The sequence below is a fragment of the Quercus suber genome, unplaced genomic scaffold (assembly GCF_002906115.3).
Source record: "Quercus suber isolate HL8 unplaced genomic scaffold, Cork oak 2.0 scaffold_702, whole genome shotgun sequence".
Lineage (NCBI taxonomy): Eukaryota > Viridiplantae > Streptophyta > Magnoliopsida > Fagales > Fagaceae > Quercus > Quercus suber.
The window spans coordinates 190,672-211,177 of NW_027070143.1; the positions used below are offsets into that span (position 1 = coordinate 190,672).

Sequence of the window (20,506 nt, forward strand, 5' to 3'; positions counted from 1 at the left end):
GGTAAAACCCTAGCCACGTTTTGAGAGTTGCTCTAGTTGTATTGTTGCTCATGCATTGCTGTTTTGTGTAAATCTCTTGTGAGATCTAGAGGAGCTTTCCTTTACACAAAGCTTAGGGTTTTCAAGTTGGAGATAGTATCAATATCTTGATGATCAACTTGGTTGCTACCATTGAAGCTTAAAGAATATCAAGCGTGGATGCTTGTAGCTAATTGAAGAATCTAAGAAAGAAGGAGTCCGTGGATTCGGAGCTTGCACATGGTCGTGTCAGTAAGTTCTACTGGTGGGTAGCATTAGGAAGTCAAGCGGGGAGCTTGTAGTCCTTCTGTATGAACTTCGATTCTTTCGCATAGTGGATTCAGGTTTACCTTGAGGATAGCTAGGTTAAATCCTCCCCAGGTTTTTACCTTGTGGTTTTCTGGGTGATCATATCATTGTGTCTTTTATTATTCCGCTGCTTTATTATTTTGATATGATTATTTGATTGCTTTAACCTAGAATTGCATAATTTGACTAAGTAACAACTTAGCTAATTAATCTAGGCTAACCAATCTGGTTGTGTTTTAAGGGGTCTAAAACCGTTCACTCATTTATAATGTTTCTTACTATTATCATATTTTACTGGTTGGTGATTTTCATAATAGAGGCATTAAATGAGTTAAATTCTTAGAACCTTTCATTAGATTTTAAAAGTCGTGGTGTGTGAAGAATATAAGCATTTAAGAATTTTTTTTTTTTTTGTTTACAAATAATGTTAAATGAAATGTCAAAAAAATGATTTTGAAAATTTTCATCGTTATTTATTATATATTTTCTACTATTACTGAAGAACGTCTTCCTTTTAGTTTTGATAATAAATATGATTTTCTAGATCAGAGTTTGATTAGTTTCAAGTTTAAATTTTGTATGATTGTAATTAATTGTTGATTATATGATTTAATTAAGTGAATTCAATGATTTATTTATTTGTATTGTAAAGTTTTTAATAACATTTGTAAGTTCATCTTTAAGTAATTTTTTACTCCTTTAGCCATCAACCTCTTTGTTTTCCAATTAACGGTTACTAATTAATTTATTTAATTGATATTTGATTTCTTGTGCTAATCTCTTTCTCTCACTCTTTGTTAACATCCTATTGTTTCCCAAATTTGATGATAATTCTAATGTACTAAATATGCATATTGTAACGTTTATTTTTATTTTTATTTTATTCCATTTTGCTGCCATGAAGTTAGTATATCCATAACTATTAGTTTATTTTATGATATGTTTGGTTTGATATTATTATTATTATTATTATTATTTTAGTATTTCTAAAACAGCATGTGTTTTGTATTCTCTTTTTCTATTGATGCATTGTAACGTCTTATGGGAATACTTTATAAGAAAAAAATTTATTCTATTTTTTTAATTAGTGTTTCTAAATAAATATTTGTTTTGTATTTCATTTTTCCATTGATGCATTGTAACATTCCATGGGAAGACTTTATAAGAACAATTTTTATTTATTGAATTTAAAAAAATATTATATGTTTAATTTTAAAAAAAAATGAGACAAAATATAAATAATTATGACATGGAGGATGTTGCTAAATTTAAATGTTGAATAAAATAAGATGAGAAGAAAAATAGTAAAATGAAATGTGTAGCAATAAACACCATATTATTTTAGTTTAAAATAATATTATATTTTTATATACTATCTTTATAATGCAATAATATAACATTTAAAAACCTATAAGAATAAAAAAGAAAAAACATAAAACACAAAACTAAATCATATCAAGCTGGATTACCAGTCAATTCCAATTTTAGCAAACTGACTGACCTCAAGTAGTTTAAAACTGATTTTTGCGATACATTTGGTGGAGCTTTCAATATTGCATCAGTATGTTTTGATGGTCAACCTATTACACTAAAATAAAAAATATATATGCCAAAAACTGAAGAAAAAAAATATATATATATATATATAGAGAGAGAGAGAGAGAGAGAGAGAGAGACGCTTTTGTGTGTGGAAAAATAGAAATTATGCAGGGAATAAGAGAGGGAATGACAATTTTATAGTATGAGGATAAGAATAAGAAGAGTAAAAAATAAAGGAAGATAAAAAGATAGAATAATAGTAATATTGAGAGTAGTGGATATAAAAAGTTAAAATGGAATGAGAAAGGTTGAAGAAAGTTAAGGTAGAAAGTAGTGGGGATATGAAAAGTTAAAATGGAATTGAAAATTTAATAATAAATAAAAATAGTTAATAATAAGATAAATTAAATATGATATTTTTATTGTAATATAATAGAGTTTTTTATTCACTTTAAATGTTAAAAAGTTGTATAAAAAATTGGAAAAAAATTGATAATGACATGGCTGCTAGCGTGGCTTAACGTGAGCGTAGCAACATTTTAATGCTACACTTCAGTTTTTAGTAATATATAGATTGAATTTTAAAAAAATATTATATGTTTAATTTTTTTTAAAAAATGAGCCAAAATATAAATAATTATGACATAGAGAATGTAGCTAAATTTAAATGTTGAATAAAATAAGATGAGAAGAAAAATAGTAAAAATGAAATGTATAGAAATAAACACCATATTATTTTAGTTATGCTGTGTAATAAAATAATATTATATTTTTATATACTATCTTTATAATGCAATAATATAATATTTAAAAACCAATAAGAATAAAAAAGAAAAAACATTAAAAAAAACAAAACTAAATCATATTAAACTGGATTACAAGTCAATTCCAATTTTAGCAAACTAATTGACTTCTAGTAGTCTAAAACTGATTTCTATGATGCATTTGGTGGAGCTTTCAATATTGCATCAGTATGTTTTGATGGTCAACTTGTTACACTAAAATAAAAAATATATATACCAAAATCTGAAGGAAAAAAAAAAAATATATATATATATATATATAGAGAGAGAGAGAGAGAGAGAGAGAGAGAGAGAGAGAGAGGCTTTTGTGTGTGGAAAAATAGAAATTATGCATGGAATAAAAGAGGGAATGACAATTTTATAGTATGAGGATAAGAATAAGAAGAGTTAAAAATAAATGAAGGTAAAAAGATAGAATAATAGTAATACTGAGAGTAGTGGGGATATAAAAAGTTAAAATGGAATGAGAAAGGTTGAAGAAAGTTAAGGTAGAGAGTAGTGGTGATATGAAAAGTTAAAATGGAATGAGAAAGGATGAAGAAAGTTAAGGTAGAGAGAAAGTTAAGGTAGAGAGTAGTGGTGATATGAAAAGTTAAAATGGAATGAGAAAGGTTGAAGAAAGTTAAGGTAGAGAGTAGTGGGGATATGAAAAGTTAAAATGAAATTGAAAATTTAATAGTAAATAAGAATAATTAATAATAAGATAAACTAAATATGATATTTTGATTGTAATATAATAGAGTTTTTGATTCACCTTAAATGTTAAAAAATTGTATAAAAAATTGGAAAAAAATTGATGATGACATGGCTGTTGACGTGGCTTAACGTGAGCGTAGCAACATTAAATACTATGTTTCAGCTTTTAGTAATATATAGACTAGCGTTTAACCCGTGCAATGCGCGAGATCATTTTATGAATTAGAAAACAATCAATTTAATATAAGAATACATTAGAATTCAAAATTCGGTAAGGGCATGTTGTACAGCCCCTCATTTGTCCTACTTGTAGGAATGCTATCTATAAAATACAATATCACTCCATTTAAAATCAATTCCAATTATCTTTTATAGAATTTAAAAAGTACATATCATATGTTACAATGGTATCCATCTAGAAACAAATTATCAAGCACATAGTAAACATCATATGTCGTTGAAAACACACAAAGGCACCAACCTAAAGCAAATTAACCACAAACTAAAGCCCTTTTATGTTGGGGTGATTTTTTTTTTTTTAATAAGTTTTGGGTTTATAGAGATAAAACATAGCCTTAACTCACATTCTGTTTTTTCTCTCTTCAATTTCCAATGACAATTGCTGTGTTAATTTCCCATGTTAATATGTGACGCTTATCAAAACAACTTCAAATTGTTAATTGAATTCTGGATCCAAATGCAATGGACAGAGATAGAATCAATCAATAAATAAACAAAACCACTAATAAGATTTTAGATGAAAAATATGAAACTATTGTCACAAAATCTAGTTACATATTACAATGTCCTTAATATAAAATAAAATACATTTAGAACAAACATACAGAAAATAAAATAATAGATGCAAGAAACCATTGTTTGCAAGGGACTAAACTAAATATTGTGGTGGGCATATATTACAAACTGATTTGTTGGGAAATTTCTTGCATTCAGCTCTCTATACTTGCAAATAAAAATGCAGCTTAAATAAAATCACATATTTTCATACAACAATAATTGCGAAGTCCCAATGCTACTTTTTTCTTTTTTCTTTAAAAAAAAAAAAAAAACACAAACACACACGCACACACACACAGAATAGAGAGGAAACCAAAAAAATTAAAACACTAATAAAATAAAAGAGAAATAGACATTCCCACACTTCCCCACTCTTTGTCTGTACTGATTCTAATTTAAGTTGATCACAGACATCATCAACTAATTTGCCACCAACAACAATTGTTTCAAAGGGGAACCCAATCTGGATTTCTTTGAAATTATTTTTAGCAATGCCACTAATCAACTAATATTAGTTAGTTACATTTAAACTAACTAAATTCATACATTCACTAAATAATTAAACTTAGCATGTAAACATCATAAACTCAAAAATGTGTGTTTATAAATAATCTCAAGGAAAATAATTGTGAACTAAATTATCTCTTAATTAGGACATAGTCAATAGATAGATTTAGAAGCAACCCAAGCATAGAGTGTTGTGCATTTTAGACAGCAAATCTAGACGCCGGAGAAAAAATAAAATAAAATTGTACAACAAAAACACAACTTGACATTTCGAGATATACTTTCAAAACTACAGCTATACATAAAAATAGTCCCTTAGAGGACCTAAACGACACGACACTAAACACAACAACAAAATACACCCCACTTATTCTCTTGAAAAATGAATTTGTTCCACTCTTAAAACAACATTAGAGATTCTCGGTAGACTGCAAACTATTTAGATCAATAGTGTTTTTCTGTTTTGCTAAGATAGTTCAATAGAATTATAATTTACCAATAAATTAAATTTTATTCTAGATTTCCCACCTAATCAATTTCATAATGTCTTCCTTTATTTTAACCTTGCTTTGATCATTGGTAACATTTCTTTGCTTCTAAATATGGTAGAAAAAAAAATTCAATAGGAAACTTTGAAAGTGTACTATCCAACATATATTGCAATTATTGTAGGGAGTACTTTAAAACAGAACAATGTTTAACAAATTTGTTTTTTAACATGTATATGAATGTTTCGTTATATATATTCAAATTACAAAACCATTATTGCAAGTGCATTATTCTTCTTCATTTGCTTCTTCTTCAACGAATAATTCCTTTTATTCTCATACAATCATTTGAAGCAAAGCTCACATGTTAAAAACATATCATGACTATGCCAATGCAATTGAAACAAATCAATTTAGAATGTCAGATTGGTAGATTGGTAAGACTAAAAGAAATTATATCGAAAAGATTACAACATGAGTTATCTAATGATCTATATTGTTGGTTTTGTGCCTACTAGCTGGGCAAATGATAGTACCTAATGCTAACCCAAAATAACATTGATTACGCCAAATTCGACATTAAGATTAACAATATTAGAAATATTCTATTCTTTTACCATCTTGGACTTCCAGCCAACCAAGCAGAAAGAAAAAAAGGTACCTGAAATTTGAGAAGTAAGGACTAAATCTAGCCAAATGAAGTGTAAATTGCATAAATGATTGACTCACGAATAACCTTAAAACCCCCAAAAGCCCAGTCCTCTCATTTGCTTTTTTCACAATTTCCCATTAACCAAATAGAGAAAATAGTAGAGTAACATACTATCTAAAAAAGCACCTGAAATTTGGGGAATATATGTGACTTCAATCTACCAAACCATGTAATCCTCAATTAAACAAAACAAAAGAAAATATCATATCATTTTATTAAATAGCCATAAAATCATCAAATGATTATAGAAATATTACTTCGTTAGCCCAAAAAAAAAAGGTAGCCAGATAGTTTAGTTTTGAACTTAACTTTCATCCAATGAAATCAAGACATTTCCCAATTTTAATACACTATTACATTGACAACCCTGCTTTTACACTTGAACTCAACTTGATTTCATTTGATTTAAGTGTTGCATAGGATTAAATGCATTTTTTTTCTAGTGTTGAGGCTTCTATATAACTTTGTTGTTTTCATTTTGTTAATACAAAATAGTAATAATACATGAGAAAGACATATGATTAATTGAAAAAAAAAAAAAAAAAACCCAAAAAAGAACTATAATCAAATTATTTCAGCAAAACAAAATTATTAACTCACCTAAAACCAATTCGAAAACCTTTTCATGTTTTGTTGGTTTACTTTGCAACAACAAACATTTCTTTATAAAAATTTTTGACTACTTAAATATTGGGAATTTGATTTTAGAGAGAGAGAGATTGTAAATAAAACTCCACATAGGCAACATGCATAGCAAGTCAATGACCATCCATCATTTCAAATGCAAGCAATACAACATATTAAATCAAAGGCTTCTTCATCCTCTACAATTGAGAGAATACAATTCATGATGCACAAATTATTCAGGATAGAATATTATTTTGTCCAAATGGTTGTGTTATGCAAGCCTAGATTGATTGTTAAACCAATCTTATGCAACCGTGGTAGCCACTGTTGTTGTCTAGTATAAATCTTTTTTGTTTGGACAGAACCTGAGACCAAACTCTAAAATTCAAACCCATAGCTTAGTTTCCCCTAAAATTTCAAATACACAATCTCAATGTCCATTGTGATTCCATCTTGGTTAAAATTAAAACCTATAAATCCCAAATGGAATCCAATAAGAATTGGAATTTAAAATTCATTATGAATTTTGAAATTATATCCAGAATTTAAAAGGATACAATCAATGCCTACAGAGAAACTATACACTAAAATCAAGTTTCTAAGTGGTAGCCACATGAACCCAGATAAGAATTCACAAAATTAAATCAAAAAAAGAAGTAGAAAAAACATAACAAAAGTAGAACTGAAAATAAAATGTTACTTAGAAAGAGAGGAGAAAGATTGGACACACATGATCTTAAGAGCATCTCAAATGCGTAAACTGGGGCTAGAGCTCGAAGCATTGGTAAAAGTGCTTGTTTCTTGACGCTTGCATGCATTAATGTTCCCTACGAACATATCAAATGAATTAGCCCTTGATAAAAACCATATATGTGTTTAAGATAGAGATCAGTGATTAAATTACCCCTTAAATGAATAGGAGCAGTACATAACTACTTGCAAAAGAGACCAGAAGATTGATTATAAAGCAATAACATTTGATACTTTCTAAAAATCTAACAAAAATCTACCAAACAAGGAAAATAAATTCTAACCAAAAAACAATAAACAACAAAACAAAACCCAAGAAATTAAAATTAAGAACAGAAATAGGAACTAAATATAACAAAAATCTACCAAACGGGGAAACAAATTCAAACCAAAAAACAATAATCAACAAAACAAAACCCAAGAAATTAAAATTAAGAACATAAATTCCAATGATTTTCCTTTCCACCTACAAACCCAGAAAAAAGAAAAGCTAAAGAAAAACCCTTTAATTTTTTATTACACAGATTGGAATTGAAATCAATCATTGACAAATGAAATCTACAATTGAATCCAAGAGAGAGTTAAAAACAAAAACCTAAAAACTCATTCGAGAAGTGTAAAGAAATTAAAGAGACCAAAAATACTCTCTGCTTTCTACCATGAGTGAAAAACTAACAAAAACCAAACGAACAACTCAAAAACCCCAACCATTAACCAAATCTAATTTAATAACCTTAATCAAAATCAAATGTAACCCAAATGCCTAAATTGAACCTATACTACCAAACACCCAAACATAAATCTTAGTTATCGCGTAATTTTAAATAATCCAAGGTGAATTTTTGACTTTTAACCACAGTAAATCAAGGGCAAAATCCCTAATGTTGCCACCAAAAAAGATATAGAGGGATAATTTGGAACCAAAGCATCCAAAGAAAGAGAATCAACCCATCTAATTTTTTTTTTTAGAAAGGGTAAAAGAAGAACCCTAGAAAATTAAGTAAGGGGAAATGTCGGTTTTGAATTCAAAAACATAGAAATATAGAAGATTTAAGATTCTAATTCAAATAGGAAAAGCAATGGTGAGGAGTTTCAATCTTTCATACTACAAAAAAAGTATTTGAAAATGAAGGGAGTACGCTGGCCTTCGGTACAAAAAGACGAAGACAATACTGGTGGAGGGTATGGTGGTCTTATGGTGGCAAATCCTGACTTTCTTCTCAAATTTTTCTCTCTCCACCATCTACGTAGACTGAAGTTCTTTCTCTATCGTTCTCTTTGTCGACTCTCTTTTTCTTTCTGTAGCGTATGTCGATTTTGGGTTTTTATGTTTTTTTTTTTTTTTTTTAATAAGCGGATTGGGTTTTTATAAGACTCTCCCAAAACGGAGCACCGTACGGTATTTTTTAATAAAAAACCTGTATGCGTGGCAGAGTTTTGAAAGGCCAAACGTTGTAACTTGCAGCTGTTTTACTTAAAAGCTGTGTACGTGGCAGCATTTGAAGGGGCATTTTTTCCTATTTGTCAGCACCTCCTTGAATGTGGGAACCAACTTTCTCTCAGCTTCTGTTGTTATATATATATAAATATAGATACTGATATGTCATTGTCAGATTATGTCTAAACCATTGTATAGTTTTCAGATATATTGACTAGTGTATGAGAGAGAGTTAATGGAAAGAACTCCTTCCATCCTCTCCATCTTGCAGTACTTGCATTTGGCCTCTACCAAGTAAAACTAAAAACTCTTTTTTGTAATATTAAAAAAATTGACATTGTTGTGATTTATGGTTTCTTTGTGGGCCAGTCGATTATTGCTGTGAGATTGCATAGTCAAGCCTGTTAAAGATTTCTAATACAATTTGTTTAAAGGTAAATGTGTAATCATATGCAGAATGTTGACAAGCTTGCTCAACTTATTATAGCATGGCTTTTTGAATATTGTTGTTGTGTGGCGTCCAAGGACCGAAGAGTTCTAGGCCGGGGATTAACAAGCCTAATCCAAGACCCATAAGGGTAAGCGAGCCCCGAGGACACCCACTCAAGGAGAGTAAGAGAATTAGGACAATCAATATCTTGTGAAGACTCGAGGGATGTTCACCAAGCTCCTTCACAAGTGTATCAAGTCATCTGAGAATTCCACATGAGCGATGGTCATGAATGCGGAGAAATTTCCTTCTCCATCACAGGCTCTCGTCAGAATCAGAATTTGATGAGTCCGAATCACTTAAAGTGGTGGCATACACTTTTCCCTTCGACTTCAAGTAGCTTGGACATTCCTTTTTAAAATGCCCATGCCCATTACATTCAAAACATGTAATTCCCTGTGAGGATTGGGAATCTTTACCATCTTTTCTTCGGAAGACTTTCTTCTCTTTTTCGGCACTCTGGAATTTTCTTTTGTCACCAAATTTTCCACTATTCTTGAGCTTTAAGAATTTTCGGAAGTTTTTTACAAGATACGCCACATCATTATCTACTGTATCCTCTTCTGAAGATTCATGAGACCCTATCCTCTCATCTATTGTCTTAAGAGCAAAGGATTTGCTCTTCTTTGCTGAAGGAAGAGACAACTCATATGTCTGTAGAGAACCGACTAGCTCCTGAACCTTGATTTCATCAAGATCTTTGCTCTCTTCAATGGCAGTAACTTTAGCACGAAAACTTTCTGGTAGTGACCGAAGGATCTTCCTTACAACTTTAGATTCTTCCGTCTTTTCCCCAAATTAAATTTTCCAATGACCACCTCGTTTAGTTTACTATAGAAGGAGTCAAAAGACTCATCCTCATCCATCTTTAGCTGCTCAAACGAGTGGTCAGCATTTGAAGTTTAGTGTCTTTCACCTTCTTGGTTCCTTCATATGTCGTCTCCAGAATCTCCCATGCTTCTTTAGCAACAGTAATATGAGAGATCCTATGAAATTCTTCTGGAGAGATACCACAGAAAATGGCATTCAATGCTTTACTGTTTGCATTAGCTGCCGCAAGAGTTGCCTTGTCCCAAGTGGATTTAGCATCCACTGGCTTTGTCCAACCTATGTCAACTGCATCCCACACAGTTTCATCCATAGAACACAAAAACGCCCTCATTCGGACTTTCCAAAAAGCATAGTTATTACCATCAAAATATGGCGGAGCAGTGAGAGATTGAGACCTATCCATCTCACCAAGGGGTCAAGGATCACACTCAGGTATTAAAACCACAACAAGTGCACCCGCTCTGATACAATTGAAAGTTCAATATGGGTATGAAACACCCTTGAACGTTTAGACCCCAAAAACAAAAATACCAATCAAGCTTTATATCAAAAATTAATGTGCGGAATATGATAACGAGCTTATAACTGAATTGATAGAACAATCTAAGCCAAATATAAACACATCCACAGCAGTAAGTATAAGGCAAAGGTAAAGGAAAGAAGATGCAAACACACGGACAACACACGATGTGTTATCGAAGAGGAAACCGAAACCCTCGGCGTAAAACCTCTCCGCCGCCCTCCAAGCGGTCAATAATCCACTAGAAAATATAGTTGGGATACATGAACAGCAATAGACCCTCCAAGCCTAATCTACCCAAGTACCTAAGCCCTCCAAACTTCTTGCTCCAACGAGGTTACGCCGAACCTATTTCTTCTCTAGCTTCCCGGATTCCGCTACTTGACCATAGCATCAACCAATGTATATTGGTTCCTTTCCAAACTGCTTCCCAAAGCACCAAATGGACCTTCTCACAGATGTGGGTGTGGTGAGACAAGGGTTTGGTAAATGACCTCTCAAGGGTATGACAATGGAGAGGAAGAGAGTAGAGGAATTTGTAGAGTCTCTTTAGATGAAGATTGGGGATGAATCAATCTTGTATTTCTCTAGGGTTTTCTCTCACAAAATTCTCTCTGGAAGCTCTCTCTATATGATGGGTATAAGGGTGTATATATAGTAGGGTGAGAAGGGAATGCAAAACGTCAGTTTTTGCCAAACAGGGCAAGTTGGCGACTTGATCTCGCGGCTTGTCCAAGTCGCGAAATCAAGTCGCGACTTAACGGCCTGGCCAGACTGGAACTTTTGTCTTGTAGCGTGACAGCTGGCGCGACCCTTCAGCTTCCCAGTGTGCCTCTCACGTGACTGCCTTTCGCGGCTTGCCAGTAGCGAACCACCCGCGAGTCCTAGTCGCGAGACTCTGTTTTTCTTGCACACTCTTGAGCATTTCTTCACATCTTCTCACACACTACCCTTACAATTTTCCCACTTAAATACTGGGTTACTAAGTGCTAAATTACAAGCAAATTGGTCACGGAATAAAGCCAATTAGATGGTTGATTAAATTCAACCTTACAGCTACTAAAACATCACTTTTAGAGTAGCTCCTGGTAGCAAGGTTTTAGGGGGCTATTATGTGGAGTCTGAGGACTGAAGAGTCTAGGCCGGGGATTAACTAGCCTAATCCAAGACCAGAAGGGTAAGCGAGCCTTGAGGCCACCCACCCAAGGAAAGCAAGAGAATCAAGACAATCAATATACTGTGAAGACCTGAGGCGAGGAGAAAAGATAACAACGGGGATAGGGATGGTGGGGGGAAGTTTCTTGAAGGACATACCTCCCACCTTCGCATTCAATGCCTTACAACAACCTTATCAGCTGCATTAATGTGGAAATGACCCCTGAACAATAACTTCATAACTAGCAGCCCTTTCTACCACTTTCATCAGAGTCTTGAAGGGACAACTATCCTGTGAAATGCCCTGACACATACAAGTGGAAGGCTAGGTTGCATGGAAAAGGGATATAAAAAGAAAGGAACCAACCCCCCCCCCCCCAAAGAAGAAAAGGGATGAACATTTTAAGAACCATTAGAATAGGAAACAGAACTATGAATAGCCTTGGGTAAAACTTGAACTGAATTTATGTACAAGGAGTTGATCCTCAGACTTGCCCAAGGAGGACTTTATTCTTAATTATTGATTAAATCACCTTAATCTGTTAATCTGGGCTCTTTGGCCTTAAGCTTAGGCTTAGTGTAGTATTGCACTTGGACTTGTTTCTCACTCTCTCAACAAATTCTATTGTTTGGGCTTGATTTGAATGATAAGGTACTATTGATCTAAGTGGGCTTGGACCTGTATTTTTTGAGCACTTACAGTCACCCTTTGAATTGCTCAAAAAAAAAAATTTCAATGGAGGCATCCATGGTTTAAATCTCCCTTCTCTCAACTAATAATAATAATAATAATAATAATAATAAAATTCCTTATCTAAATTCATGGTGAAATTCACTAAAGTGTTTTCCCGTTCTACCATGGGCCTTGTAATGTAACTAATATCTCATGTTGTTTTCAGCAGATATAACTAGGGTTCAAATTTCTCCTCTCCAATTGAAAAAAAAAACGTCCATCTTCTTTTAACTTGAGACCTTACTTCCTAGCAAGCCTTTTTTTTGGCTAAATCCCAACAAACCTTATTTATTAAACATACTTTACAAAGAAACTATATGTTTTTTTTGTGGGTGTGTGCATGCGCAAATTCGTAATTAAGCAACATTTACACACCTGTTGGCATATGTATCTGCCATCATAGTCCATATGAGGCTGTTAAGCTAAGTATTCAACCAATCAGTGCCGCTAATTAATGTCTTCATTCTGCGAAATATTAGATGATCACTAACCATGTAATCAAGATCAAAAAATGATCATAGTAAATTAAAATTGAGCACAAACATATAAGACAACAGTCACGACTTTAATTAAGATGCGACCAACAGTCCAGATCGTATTAGATCTTGAAATACATGAAAAGTCTCCAAATGCCATTACGTTACACTAACTAATGACCAAAATAATCTTCATATTGGTCACCCCTGTTTTCAATGTCTCTACTGATTCTATTAATTCAATGATCATTCACTTTTTGTGTAACACGTTGATTTTCACTTACTCTCCAAGCTACCAATTCCCAACAAAGCTCAGAAACAACTGAAATAAAAAGGCTACAGTATACATCCCGAGGTATTGATGTCTAGATATTTTGTGCACATTTTACTACCAGTTCTGGTCTTTACAATGAGTGTAGCATCACTTGAACTCCATGTTGTGGGCGAATGGTAAGAAGCTGAAATTGTGAGTGGACATAGGCTGGGGAAAGGGGAAGGCATAGCATTGTAGAATCATGGAAAGAGCAATCTTTACTTCAGTTGTCACAAAGTTCAACCCCACACAAGTTCCAGGCCCTATTCCAAAGGGAAAAAAAGTAGCTATGTTGTTGTTAGTAGCCTTGGCAATACCTTCTAAGAATCTCTCTGGTTTGAAAAGATGCACGTCTTCTCCCCATATTTTAGGGTCATGGTGAGGTGCAAGAGTTGTGATGTACAATAATAAATTAGCTGGAAGAGTGAGCGTCCCCAATCTAACTTCCCTTTCAACTTTTCTTGTAATTGTAATTACAGGTGTATATAAAAAGATGCAAATTGTTCAAAAGCCCCAAAACATACAGGGCACCAAAAGATTGTTCATCCAAAAGCCCCAAAACAAACTGGGCATTCAAAAAAAAAAGCAGAGAAAGGACAGCAAGGTCAAGCTGGAGGAGCATCATCACCACCCTTATCCACCTCAGGGGGATCCTCGCCAGTGGTCACAGAAGCCTGAGCAGCCTGGGCCGCCTCGATTTCTTTATCCATAGCTTCAATGTCTAGATCTTCTAGATGAACACCCAGATTGTGCTTCACCAGGTACCTCTTCAACAATTCAAAGCCTTTGAAATACCACTGGAATAGAATGGTGTTCTACTCATCAGTCGTCTGGAAGGCAAGGACGGCTTTAGCCACCATGGCTTTCATCCTTTGGCCAGCTAATGCGAGAAGTTCGTCCTTCTGTTTTACCAATAACTTCTCGACATCAAGCTGCTCAATCAAAGCCTTGACTTGCTCTTTGGAGGTATTGTGGGCATCCATGACAGCAATCAAGTCCTTTTGTAGTCCCGAAGCCTCGGCCTCCAATGCGTCCACTTTTGAAGTGGCCACAACGGCCTTCTCCTTATTCGCCAAATATTGAGAAGTGAGGTGCATCGCTTCTCCCAACACCTAACAATAAAAAGTTCCGTCAAAAGTTGAGTCAACAAAGGCATCCAATCACTTAAAAAAAATTATTAAAAAAAAAAAAAGGATAAGAAAAGATTACCTGCACAAGCTTATGAACGTGCTGGCTCACCATTTCATGGGGGGGCACGTGGGAAATCTCCTTCATTTCGTCAAGAGTCAGGAGCTCGTTCGCCTTAGCCATGGCTGCTTCAGCGTCAACCCAGACACTAAAGCCCACCTTCTCTTTTCCCTTGACCCCAGTCTTCCGTCTCTTCGGGGCAGGGACCTCTTCAATAGAAATGGCTGGAGAAACAAGTTGTCCTTCATCCAAGGTAGGGGTGGATGAACCCCTCTCAGCCGTCTCCTTCCCCTTCTACTTCTCTTTATCAGTTATCCTTAACGTTTTCTAGCCAATGCTAGAAAGGGGCTCATTTTTCTTCCCTTTGATTTTTTCGTACATATCTTTGTTAAACTTGATCATCATCTCTACATCAAAAAAAAGGAAGAAAATTAAAGAGTTAAAATGAGAAAAACGAAAAGGACGGTCAGGAATATCAAGGCAACTCACGTTTACTCTCTTCCCAGTCAATTGTTTGAAGAACGTAAAGTGAAGGCTTCGGTCCTAAACAATGACAAGCCAATGTACGTGGGTCGACCAGCTCGTTAAAATCGTCGATCATGCTTGTGTCCTTAATCGTTTCCCGAACTCTCTCTTCATACCGGCTCTCAAGTTCAGGATGCTCCTTCATTACAAAAAAAAAAAAAAGAAAAAAAGAAAAAAAAAAGGATGATCAACACATCCAAAATACTAAAAAGGAGAAGCATAAAAGGAAAACGCACCAAGATGAGGGGTCTCCCATCGGCGCAGCAACCTAGGGACATTCCCCCAAAAGTCATCGGACAAAGTCTCCCAACCATCGCCTGGCACGAAAAAATATCTAGAATTCCAGTAACAAAAGGACGAAGGAAGGTCGACGACGAGATGAGATTTCCTATCCCAAGGTACAAGTTCGTAATACCCAAATTCCCTGGACTCTTTTAAGCGATAGAGATGGATGAACTCGTTAAGAGTAATCATGTCCCCATCCGCTATGGTCGTCCAAATCACCATACAGCTTATGACGATCCTCCAAAAGTCCGGCATAAACTGCCCTAGGACAATATTCAGGTGATTTAGGAGCTCCATAATGAATGGATGAACGAGAAACCTTAGGCCGCACAAGAACGCAGTCTCATAAAAGCAGACCTCGCCATGGGCAAAGGCACAAGCCTTTTCAAATTTCCTAGGAAGACGAGCCCTAGTCTCATCAGGGAACTGGAACCTATCCCTAAACTTGTTAAAGATGTCTACCTTCAAGGCACACTTTTCCTTGAGGGCATAAAAAGAATGAGGTGTGGCAGAAGTAGAAGGAAGAACAAACGAAGGGGCAAAGGAAGGCACGGAGGTAGCTGTGTCTGCAACAGCCCCTTCCGCAACCACACCAGAAGACGAACCCCTCTCCCGGCCACCTGATTTCACCTTAGATCCCATATTTTCCCTCCTAAGGACCCCACAAACAAATTTGAACCAAGACAAAGACTGTTGCAACAGCGGATACAGGTCACCCAACGCTAAATTAAGGCCACTATCACCTATAACAAAATCCCCAATTTGTGGCTACCGGTCACTAGAAGAATCTAACAACCCCCTAAGCGAGTAAAAAGAATGGCAATGGAGGGAGAAGTGTGCCTAAGTTCAGTGTAACCCTCCACTAAGGAAAATTACACAACTCCAAAAAAAGAAAATAGTAGTACGAAAGAGAAGAATACAATAAAGCCGAAAAGGAAAAAAGCATAAAAAAGGGGATGTACCTGGAAATAAGGAAGAAAACTAGAAAGGCAAGGAGCAAAATACGCAGCGACAACGATGAGCTTAGAGAAATCGAACACAGAGAGAAAGTGAAGAGAAAGGCTAAGAGTCAAAGAAATCGAATGCAAAAGGAAAGTAAAGAGATGAGAAAAGAAAAGCAAAGAGTTAAAAAGGTTTGCTTGAAAAATGTGAGAAAACTAAAAAGGCACTCATTGCTCACCGATCAAAAAAATGACACGTGGCCATGATGTGTGCCATGCTGCCATAAGACAATTAATGGGGGGAACAGAACCCCAAGCGTCAAAAAAAAAATCCTCATATTCCTAAGACCGTCCAAGTCAAGGACGACCTTGGAATAGGGGGGCAGTTTATAGTCCCAAACATATACTCGTACACCTAGTAAGGACGATGGACAAGGATGACCTCGAGGTTAGCCCAGCCCTGGGGAAACTACCTGGCAAAGACTAGACCATTGTCTCTCAATCACGACAAAATGTTACAAGGACAGTAATTAACTTCCGTACCGTTGGAAATATATTTATCCCTTTAACACCCCACATAGGCGTTACAGATTTGGCAATGATATCTCCATTAAGGCAAAACCAACGACTAGAAGGAAAGAGAAAGCACCTATATATATCCATTCACAAGACCCGACAAGGAGGTGCAAAAAATTTTCTAGCACAAACATTACTATCTGAATACTTCTTTCTACTCCCAGCTATTCTAACTTTATCTTTGGAGGCTCTGTGGCAAGTACCACACCGGTAACCACACTCTCTTTTTCACCATTCATTTTGTCTCAGGATCAGGGTTAACTGTGGACTACTCCACTCTAGACGAACATCTCTACGGATGATCTGAGTACCATCAGATACTTTAGAGAAACCAACAAGTTCATCCAAAAAAAAAAAAAAAACCAACAACGTAAATATATTTTAGTGTGTACCATTGTAGTTATATAATATAATATAATATATATTTATATTTATATCCCTCTATGTGACTGTGGGTGGATTACTACTGGAGTGACAAGTTAAAAACAAGTTCAATCAATTTACTTGACATTAATAATAATGATAATAATATATATATCAATACATGTGCCTAATACCTTGGTAATGAAAGAAAAAGAAAGTACAGGGGCAAACAAAAAGTTAAGAGCATAGGCCACATGGTTGGTGGAAATGAATTGATACTAAAGACAGGTTTGAAAAATATTCAACACTTTTGAGTGTTTCATAGTTCCACCTAACCATCTGACATCATTGACTAAATATTAAATAAGAAAATTTGAAAGACATAGCTAAAAGCACACAGTTGTAGTGCATTAGCAGTGAAGAAGCCAAAGACGCAGGAAAAAAAAGAAGAAGAAGGAGAATAAAGAAGTTGTAGTGGCAACTAAAATGGAGAGGAATGGGATCTAAATTAGAAAAGGGTATAGAAGGGAAAAAAATGAAAGATTTGGAGCACAGATTTCAGTCATTAGGCACCAAGTCAGTGAGTCACAGACCCATTTTTCTCATCTTCTTCTTCATTTTCTTTTTCTTTTTCCTTCTTGTTTGTACCGGTCTGAAACATCTTTATTGGCCAAAACAACCAAATTTCGCTGGTACAGCCGGTATTTTTTTCGGTACGAAACAAGGGGTGTACTTGTACCAGTGCACTAGCCGATACGGTACAGAATTGACTTCTTTAAATTGGATTCAATTTTTTCTTATTAATGTCAATCAATAAATTAGTAAAATAGCAACAAAAGAAAAAAATATACCTAATTCATAGACATGCATTAACTTGATAAAGAAAAATGGTTATGTTAACAGATGCTCTTAAGACAATTGTTAATAAACTATAATAGAAATTTTTTGATACCATTTTTATGGGAAATATAAAAGACTGTCAACAACATTTATTATTTTATCATTTCCCCAATAAAATGTTTCTAAATATAACTTCTAAACCAGCATTGGTTAACATTTATTACCATAAGAGGTGGAGGTGGAGATCTTTCTAAGATATGGAAGTTTCAAACTAATAATAAAAACATGACAACTTTTAAAGGAAAGTTTTAGTAATACAATAACTAATTTGTTTTTTTCTATTAATAGCTCATTAAAGTGGTGGTTGTTTCAATGTTTCTATAGACCTTTCACACGGTTTAGGAAAAAGGAAAAAAAAGACCCAACCCAGTATCCAGTAACCCGACTCAACTTTAGACCCGCATATTTATGGTAGGGTCGGGTTTCTCTTTGTTGAACCCAATTAATACGGGGTTGGGTCCAGGTGGCAGTGAAATCAACCTGAACCAACCCAAGCTCAGTCCTAAATTCTTAACTAAGTAATTATCATTATTATGTTGCTATGATTTAATTCGTAGTGATTATTATTGTGTTTGTGTTGTTTCTTAAACTGTTAATTTTGAAATAAGCAACAATTAATCCACTACTTATCTCCACTAGAGTCAATCTAGATTTTTCAAAATCAAGAGCAAGATAAGATCACAGTGAACTAGAATTAAGCACACATCAGTCATTAATTTATTTAAAACGTAACCAAAGATGAACTTTGTAGTCAACAGTGACTTTAATGTCCCTGCAGAATTTACAAATTCAATTTACAAACCTCCCAAACATATAAACAACTTTCAGGTATTATTCCAAGTTACTAAATCCCAAGCTCACAGCCGATTATGGAATTCAAAGTGAGTGTAGAATTACTTGAACTCCATTTAGTGGGCGAAGGGTAAAAAGCTGAAATGGCAAATGGACATAGGTTGGGGATAAGGTGAAGGCATAGCGTTGTAAAATCATGGAGAGAACAACCTTTGCTTCAGTGGGGGTAAAGTTTGAACCGACACAAATTCGAGGTCCCATTCCAAAGGGTATAAAAGCAGCTACGTTGTTGTTAGTAGCCTTGGCTACACCGTCTGAGAATCTCTCTGGCTTGAAAAGATTTACGTCCTCTCCCCATATGTCGGGGTCATGGTGAACAGCAAAGTTGGAGACGTTCACCAGTAGATTAGCTGGAAGAGTGAGCTTCCCCAGTGTAGCTTTCCTTTCAACTTTTCTTAGTATTGAAATTGCGGGAGGATATAACCTTAGAGCCTCATTGATGATCATGCTCATCTGCATGGAAAAGAATAACATTAAAAAATAAGAATAAAAATAAAGAATCTAACTGCCTCTCTCCTCCAGTCGTCTTCTCTTCTTTCTTTCTCTCACTTTTGATACGTATCGTTTATTTAACTGTGTTACATCAATTTTGAATATAGGACTAATTTGTTAGCCTTTAGGGCTTGTTTGAATTGAAGGGGGGAGGGGGAGTAGTATAGAATTGGTACTTTTGAAAATGAAGGTTTAGTTTGAACAACTCTTAAACTATAAGGTTTCAAGTAAAATTTGCCCAAAATATTTAATGTGTTGGAGTGTAAGGAAAAGTTTTTGTCGTGTAAATGTGTAATAAATACCGATTCTTCCAAATCTTAAACTATTAGGAAATAATAGAATTTAATCATTTAACTATAATTCTATTATCTCTTTCACGTGTAAACTTAAACTTTCCTTTAATCAGTAAAGTTCAACATGTGGGATTTTAACATGTTAAATGGGAGGTATGGTGGAGTTATAGATTGAAATCAAGATCTTTTGCTTTAATATAATAATAAAAGTTTTAACTATTAGGAAATTATGAATTTAATCATTTAACTACATCATATTTGTGGTTTCTCTAGGATTTGATTTAATCATAATTCTAACGTTGCATGGTGGATATAATTGCTACTAATAGACCCATCACTTTTTCTTTACCAATTGGTCACTTCAATAGTTGTGAAATTTTTTCTAAAAAAGTTGTCCGTAGAATTATCATTGATATATACACAAGAAATTGATTAGTGTTTGAGAATTGAGACGTCCTTACGGTATTGAGTTTTGTGATTCCATCTGGAGTTGGATTTTGACGGCCAAATAAACTGAGCACCTCCTGTCTTGCTTTCTCTTGCCAATCGGTGTGGATTGATAGAAGAAATACACTCCACGTAAGCAAATTATTAGTGGTTTCTTGCCCAGCAAAGTAAAATGTCTTGCACTCATCCACCAAATCTTTTATTGAAATCCTTTGGCTAACATTGGCATCATGATGAGCCGTTAGAAGTAACTGAAGAAAATGACCCCCAGTACCGCTACCAAACTCTGTATTCTTAATTATCTCTAATACACGGTTGTATATTCCTTTTTCAAGCTCATCTGCTTCAATATCATCCTTGGTTTTATAAAATTTGCTGTGAAAATAAAAACAGAAAAATGCTTAATGTTTAACTACAAGGACTTTATCAGTAAAAAAAAAA

General features: G+C 34.4%; 1 protein-coding gene across 1 annotated transcript in view; it reads right to left on the reverse strand.

Moving 5' to 3' along the window:
* Positions 1-18,665: 18,665 nt before the first annotated feature.
* The window catches only part of LOC136064527 (cytochrome P450 CYP749A22-like), a 7,416-nt gene continuing 5,575 nt past the window's right edge, over positions 18,666-20,506 (reverse strand). The window contains exons 2-3 of the mRNA XM_065766389.1: positions 20,080-20,465; positions 18,666-19,286 (exon numbers count right to left, since the gene is read on the reverse strand). Coding sequence (XP_065622461.1) covers positions 18,858-19,286; positions 20,080-20,465 — 815 coding nt within the window. The 3' untranslated portion in view covers positions 18,666-18,857. The remainder of the gene's footprint in view (positions 19,287-20,079; positions 20,466-20,506) is intronic.